The following is an 8,135-nucleotide window of genomic DNA, read 5'->3' as shown; positions in this document are numbered from 1 at the left end:
GCCATTTTTGGTCCGATAGTTTTTCAGATTTTCCGAGACGGAAAATGCGTGGATTTTGGTCTGACGTCACCAGTGAAGTAAGTCAGTATCTGGACAATTGTGAGATGTGTCTGATACAGTTCACTGGTCGCAAACGACCATTAACGATGCCTTCAGGGAGGTTAAAAGTACTTCCTGGATCCTATACCCAACTATGGAACTAGCAACCCCCCCTTCTTCCATGCCTCTGATAACTTGGGACATTCAGCAGATACATCAACTAGGCCTGTACCAACACCAACCACTACTCATTATCTACTCGCTCGCTCACTTTCATCGACGAGTCCCAGAGAAGAGCATGTGAGCAGGGACCACGCTCAAGCCCGGCCCTTGTGTCTGTGCGTGCGAATCGACATCAAACAAGTGTCCATTCGCATACGTGAACCCGTTTGTGCACGCACGCACGCACGCACGCACGCACACACACACACACACACACACACACACACACACTGACTGCTGTAGTTGAGAGACGCCCAACATCAGCTCCCCCCGACTTCCTGGGTGTGGTTCTGGTGTAAGGGCAATTGTTCATGTGTGGATCAGAATAATTATATCGACCAATTCGTTTCTGGTACACTTAGTTGACCACGTAGTCATTGAAAGGATGATCTACACACAGATCATTCAGAGCAGTTGTTCTTATTAACCTTTTTTTTGGCTGCGACCCAAAATCCTGTTCAGATCAACAACGGCGACCCACATCCTCGTAAGCATTTTATTTCATTTAAAATCTAAGATAATTGTAGACGTTGTAAATATGTCTCACCTCATGCAAATCATCTATGTCTTAATAATGTTGAGCTTGGATGTTGATGATTTAGGTAGTCTAACACTTGATAATATTTTCATCAGGAATATTGGGGGAAATGATAAACCCACAATTTTTTGAGGACCCATTCAAATAGCTTGGCGACCCAACTTTGGGTCACGACCCAAGGGTTAAGAACCACTGACTTAGAGGTTCAGAGCAAGCACACACTGCAGTTTGAACTAGACTAAACAAAAGCGAATGCTGTGATATCAATTGAACTATTACACCGTGAACTTTTGTCGTCAGGTGTGGCGTAGGAGAGAGGTCGAACCTTTTCGTGCTGTCGTGTTGGTGCCACAGACGTGAGCACAGTAACCAGAAGGAACGGAAAAAGTGCCTTTACCCGGGCAGTCCTTCAGGGCTAAGATCGCCCGTTCCTCCTTGACAAAAAAAAAAAAAAAAAAAAAAAAAAATCGTATTCGCACGGCAGTGTGTATGCACCATACGTTTCATAAGCTCCTCATAATGTGTGTCATGAGCACCCGTGTCTCAAAACCAGGCTTGAGTCAGAATTTGTGCGACACAACTGTCTTCGAAAACTGCGAACAGGTCAACAAATGTGTGGTCCTTTCAGAATTCACAGTCGTCACGAATACACATGAACTCCACGCCCCTTTCTCACACGTCTTTCCGAAATTTGCATCCTTGACAGGAGTGCAACAAGGATATCGAAAAACGACGGGATTTGTGAGTGATAAGAGCACCTCACGTCACGATGATGCACCTGTGCACTAGGTCCCGAGTGCCACCTGTGTTCTGAAACACTTGCGAATCACAAACACTGATGTCACGATACCCTGTAATCAATCACACTTATCCCTTAGTGAATCTTCACAACACAAATAAAGAATGTCGTCCTGTTACTACAGTCTTCCAACCCATGGTGCTACCCCTTGCCGCCCGTCTACAAAACCTCTCATCATCCCCATTTGAACCCGGAAGTAGCGGCCCCGAAGGACCGGCGCTCGGTCCAGAGCTAGGCTCGAAATCTCTCTTTGTCAACTTGGACAGCATTTCCTCCACCTTTTCCCACAAGAAAACCTGACAACCGGTGACTGATCCCCCTTCCCCTTGCTTCTACAAGTCGGTGACACAGAAACACTCCCACTAATACCAAGCTTCTCTTCAGAGATCTATGAAAGGAACTAAGAACCGTCTCTGTTATCTGCGGATCTCCACAGTGAAAGTTGAAGCAACATTTTTTTTTTTACGCAACCCATTCCCCTGTTGCTGAGTTGTTTCATTCCGTGTTTCTTATTACGAGTGTGTCTATCATTGATTCATTTCCTGCCCACGTTCTTAGGAATTGTTTCCACTCCCGTGCCTCTGGCAAAACACAGGCTACGGTTCTAGAGAAATTGCGAGGGCAAACCAGTTCACTGGTAGGATTCGAACCAACTTGACTCTTTCACTGTCGGGCATTAGAAATAGCTGCATCCCTGTCATACTACTTTAAAAATAAAGGAGCAACATTTACATGTATTTGCCCCTTCAATATGAACTTCCAGACCAAGGTTGCGGTTATTGGAAAAAGAAAATAAACGCATTTGACAAATATTTGAAAAGGTTTTGATGCGGGACGCTCGCCCAAATCACGACTATCCAGACTTCTCTACAGAGAGGGGCTCCCAGACACAGATAAGTATACGAGTAGACAAATAAATCGAATTCATTTATCAGCCATAATTCTTATTAATACAAAACTGAAACCAAGTATCAATGGACCACACTCTGAAAAAAGGCAATCGAAAATGATATGTTTATCGTTCTGGTAAGTCAGCCAAATAGAAGCCAGGAGGACCCGTCTATCTTTCGAGTTCTTTCCTCACTCGGCTGCAACTAATTCTGCTGCCTCATAACAGACACGGCATCATGGGAACAGCTGCATCATGAACAACAACTGGTAGAAACGATTGGCCGAGGTATCGGTCATCATTCACTGAAACACATTTTCCCTACCGATTACCAAATTGGTGTTTGTATATGGGTTCCCCCTCTTTTTCAAGCCAATCGACATTACCTAACTCATCCGTTGGGCGATTTTACGAACCTCTCTCTCCCCTCTCCTTACAACCACGCTTCATTTGATGCACCCTTACAACCACACCCTACAGGGTCTTAAAGTTTTTCAGCCTCGATACCCCAAAGTTTAACTATAAGTTAACCTGATAGCCCCTCCCTCTCCAATATTAGCCTACTGCTACCGACTTTCAACTTTTAATTTACTTTGAGAGAGAGAGAGAGAGAGAGAGAGAGAGAGAGAGAGAGAGAGAGAGAGAGAGAGAGAGAGAGAGAGAGAGAGAGAGAGAGAGAGAGAGAGAGAGAGAGAGAGAGAGAGAGAGAGAGAGAGAGAGAGAGAGAGAGAGAGAGAGAGAGAGAGAGAGCGAGAGAGAGAGAGAGAGAGAGAGAGGGGGGGGGGCGAACCTCTATGAACAAACAGCTGAAATCTAGGTTCTCTTTATCTTTATTTTCAATAAAAAGATGACTAAAATATAATTCAAAACGAAACATACCTTTTTGGATACGCCCAGATACACCTGGTCTAAGAGTATCCTTCCTGCCATAAGCCAAATTTTGTCTACAGTTCCACGACCCCACCTTACCCAAATTCAGCCTAAATGGAGTAGAGATCTTTGATGGTAATATCTGCCTGGATGAGTTCTTGGGTATACCATAGCTGGCTTCAGCAGCCAGCTGTGAATGTATGCTAAACTCATTAATCTTGTTGCATAAAAAAACTATAGTTTTGAAGCTCGGCTTCAACCATAACGATGTTGAAAAGTTTCTTTTTTTTTTAAGTAAAGTCAAGCTCATCAAATATCCATTTGCGCTGATTTGCTTTTAAATAGCACGGCTGTACTGTTTACTAACTTAGCCGGACATAGACCAGCTGCATCGACGAAAATTGGGTTTGGCTGGTTGCAGCGAATTACTTCGGTCTATCTGAATGGGACTGCGTGACGCCGATTAACTCTGTTGCACTCTGAAACAGTATATAAAGAGAAGAGGCAGGATTACGCGGGGGAGGATTAATGCAAAGGGCCAAGAAAGACTGGTGCTAGATGTCCCACCCATCTGGTTGTCGTGGTTCGCAAACCGTGTATAGGAAAAGACTCGCGAAATTTAGATATTCTTTGCGGACGACAAAATACAAGTTCCGTCATATTTATATGTACATTTTTACCTGCTAGAGTGCATACACCCCTTACTTCAAGTTCCAAGAGTCTTACTTTGTGGACAGAAAAGGAAACGATTTCATTCTGTTAACTGATACGTGTTATCAGTTAAAGCACTTACGAGATTCCCTCCCCCGTTAAAATAGCTCGGCAGCATGAGATGCTGTTCAACAACTCGGCCAACATGGTGTTTCCCTCCCCTCCTCTTCCCAAAACCAGTAATGTCATAGCTGGGAGACAGATTTTTATATCGTTATCTGTACAACAATAAAATTCGAGGTAAAAAATTCATCAACATTTTCCTTTATTTCGGTTGGGGTCAATGCTACGAACCAAAACAATACCAACAGGAAAATGTAAACTGTAATTCTATATACAGTAACACCAAGGATCACACCTCATGTACCTTTTAGACATGGTGTCGTTTCTTATGGACTTCTGTTGACAAGGAACTGGTGTTCTATGCTTCTGAAGGGATGGACCCCAGGCTGAATGCCTTCTTGATGGATCGAGACACCTCCGTTTCAGACCAGAGGACATGATGCCCTTAGCTGCATACAATGTTTTTTTTTTTAGCCGATAAAACATACTGAATATAAATTTTCAGCCAGCTGTCAGAGTTCTAGTGTTGCCCAGAAGTTCCAGAACTAAAGGGCACCCTAGTCCCGACCAGGATTTAAACAACTGTTGTTCAGTTACTCTTTATCTATATGCACATTATAATAATGGTAATAATATCAACGATAACAATAACAGTAACAGTAATAATAATAACTGACAAAAACAATTATTATTATTATCTTATGGTTTCACTATTAGTAAAACCATAATAGTAATAATAATAATGATAATAATAATAATGAAAAACATGCATCAAAGAATAAAATAGTTTTATGTACTGTAGTGACCGTTCATTTCGTACGTACGACCTACTGAAATTAGCACGGAGTGCTAACATTAGCTGCCAAACCTGATGTCAGCAGCTGAAATAGCTTCAAGTAATACAAGAGAGCTGTCTGAAGGTCAATTCATATTAACTGAAATGTCATTAGTTAAGGCAGTCCGTCTATATTGTGTTCTGCTCCTAAATTACAGGTGAAACAGGTTATTCTCACCACATAAAATCCACTCGAACGTAGTTATTGTTCATTAGAGTTGAAGTTGTGGAAGGTTTTAAGTAAAACGACAACATTTGGCATTTCAAATACTGGCAATAAATAAATAAATATAGTGCTGCCATACAATAAGTAGATGAGAACTATGAAATTCATGCTGGAACAAGATCAATAAGGAAACAACAAGTAAAATGTAGTGAGCTAAAATATCAGCTTGGACGGCAGCAACCAAGGCTTAAATAACAACAGGTTAGTTTCGGAAAGAAAAGTAGCGATAATTATGACGTCACGAAGAGGCCCGTAAGGTGCCAGCTAGGCTTTCTCGAGTCACGGTGTGCCGAGACAAATGATTAGATAAGTCGGGTCAGACGACTACTGTCTCACCTCCTCATGACATCACATCGTTCATTTCTTTCCAACGTAAACTGGCCAGTCCTTAGGTGGATCTTGGCGGCAGCCTTCGCTGGTTGAAAATAAATAGATAAATGAATAGAAAAAAAATCTAGATCCGCAGAGGACGGCAATGTCATCCGGATCACAAGAGTCATAGACGAACATCCTACTCCCATCAACCCAACCACTGCGCGCGCCCGATATAGGTACACTTGACCCTTGTGCGGGCGATACCCCTTACGTACACCTAAATAGCCACAATGTGGCCGTGTCAAACTTTCTCATGACTTACGTTTTCTCCACTTTAATCTTCTTCTCGTCTATATGGAGCGGCTCGACGTCAAGGCACATTGGGATGGTGGTCGACTCGACAGCCTCGTGGTGTTCTTGTAGTAGTTGTTCTTGTTGCTGCTGTTGCTGTTGGTTTTGCTGCTGTTGTTGCTGCTGCTGCTGCTGTTTTTGTTTCTTGCTTTTGGATGAAGCGGCCTTGAGGATTTTCTTGCCATGTGTGAGGATATCGAAATCCACGGTCACGGGGACGTAGCGCCGTGTCGACCAGATGGCGTCCATGGTTGTGGTTGAGCGAAGCGCTTTGTAGGGGGTGGAGGGAGGGACGAGGCCCTCGCCTTACTACAGAATCTGGCCGGGACCGACCGACCGACCGACCGACCGACCGACCGACCGGGGCGAGACCTGTTCGGTGGCTCACGCTGGGCCCTTGAGAGGCAGACCAGGTAACAAACGGTCACTCGCTTTTTCCTCGTGTCCTTGCCGTCCCTTCGCAGTCCCAGTCGACGACCCGTGGCTCGGCTGATGCTCTATTTCAGAACTACCCTGACGGCAGATGCACAGGGTTGTTGTTGATGACGTCTATGGATTGTTCGTGCTACTGCAGGAGCTAATGAGACGATGATGCCGTTGCACTGTCTGGCCACCGCTTTGGGTTGTGCCTGAAGGACGAGTACGTGGGGCTCGCAGGAACGTGCTGCCCGTGGCAAACGCCCTGCATGGTGCCAATGGTCACCGCCACACTCCGGACGGTGGCGCCTCTTGTGCTCTCAACGTCACAGTAGCAGGCAGAACGAAAGACGTTTGCGGTGTCGCTAACCTACTACTACTAACACTACCACTACCTTGTGCGCGTACGTACTCCTCGTGTGAGCTTTCACCCTTGAACCGCTCGAGGGATTATAATTGGCCCCGAAGGCGAAGCGACAGCAGTGCTTCTTGATGTGATTTGCTCCCTCCTTGGCTGGTTTATTGCTTGCTTGTTCCCGCGTACGAGAGCGAGTGCGTGGAAGGGGGTGCGGAGTGGGGGGGGGGACGTTTTTCCCGTATCGTTCTGAGTCACTTCACAAGAAAACCACTCACGACGCTCAATTCAGACTCCTATCGTAGTTTTTTTTCATGTTGCAGCATTGATTTTAATTTGCGAGATTGTTGTGGTGGATGGAAGGGTCAAAGGGAGTTGTACTCTTGACTAGAGAGAAGAAGGCTTTCACTTATTGCATCTTTCCTCGTTATGTTCTTCGACTTTCCTCTCGCTGGCGAGGAAAGTTTCTACTTTTCGGAATATTCACGAGTCTTTCCTCCTCCCGAACTTAAAATCGTGATCTACGACCACAAACAGACGGACTGAATAGTGACAGATTACACTAACACTGGGCCCGACGCCCACTGAACAGCACTTCTGGCAGACCGTGGTCTCCGACAATGAATTTGCAACACTTGCCGTTGTGGTGCTTCTCTTCACGTAGCATTTGAACGTATCACTCGCGACGATGTGCAAAACGCCAGCAACAACGGCCAGATTGTATGACTCACCCTGTAAATGAGCAACAACCCGGTAGGTTCGCTAGAGCATGTGCGACATCAACAACTGGGGCAAAGAATCACGGAAAAGTAAAAAAAAAACTTGAGTAACGACTAGGCCGCGCAAGCCTAACAAAAGAAACAACGACTTATTTCGAGTGCATGCGTGCATGCGTGCGTGTACGAGTTTCGGCCATGACGTTTGTCTCACTCTCCAGGGGCGAGTTCTTGGTGTCGACAGGAGATCGTGACAACGGAAACGAAGTGTCAAACGTTCTCGTGATGGGCACAAGTCAACCAGGCTAAACCCATGGCCACGCGCGCCTGTGTCCTCTCCGTTTCATTCTCCTCGTTTCTTACACACTCCACAATAAACGTTTCCTTTTGACGGGAAGCTGAACCGTGTGCCCTGCACAACAGAGAGCGTCTGTGTGAGTGTTGATGTGAGAAAGAGAGACGGAGAACTAGCGAAGGAGGGCGCGCCAGTGTGCTGGTGTGTGCGTGTGTGTCTATGTGTGCTAAGCGCCACAACCGAACCCCGTCACTACACTGAGTTCACTGCAGCCCTGGGAACGACTACCCCGCTTCCACGCGCCTCGCTGGCCTCCTCTCCCGCTCACCCTCCCACTCTCCCCTTTTCCTCCTCCTCCTCCTCCTCCTTCTCCTCAACCCTTTCACCTACTTCTCTTCCTCAACTCGTTGCGTCGCCTTTCCTATATTTGTTATTCCTACTATATTCTGTGTCACGGTTCCCTCTTCCCTCCACTTCAACATCTTTTCTCCATC

At 45.6% G+C, this 8,135-nt stretch overlaps 1 protein-coding gene across 2 annotated transcripts in view; it reads right to left on the bottom strand.

Annotated features, from left to right (window-relative positions):
• The window catches only part of E23 (ABC transporter G family member E23), an 81,650-nt gene extending 73,732 nt beyond the window's left edge, over positions 1-7,918 (bottom strand). For both annotated transcript variants that reach the window (XM_076199791.1, XM_076199792.1), the window contains exon 1: positions 5,830-7,918. In XM_076199791.1, the coding sequence (XP_076055906.1) occupies positions 5,830-6,107 (278 nt within the window). In that variant the 5' untranslated portion in view covers positions 6,108-7,918. The remainder of the gene's footprint in view (positions 1-5,829) is intronic.
• Positions 7,919-8,135: the final 217 nt, after the last annotated feature.

The sequence above is a fragment of the Oratosquilla oratoria genome, chromosome 16, assembly GCF_046742065.1.
Source record: "Oratosquilla oratoria isolate Oo_2021 chromosome 16, ASM4674206v1, whole genome shotgun sequence".
NCBI classification, from domain to species: Eukaryota; Metazoa; Arthropoda; class Malacostraca; order Stomatopoda; family Squillidae; genus Oratosquilla; species Oratosquilla oratoria.
The sequence above is the reverse complement of the archived record's forward strand: the minus strand, read 5'-3'. Positions and strand labels throughout refer to the sequence as shown.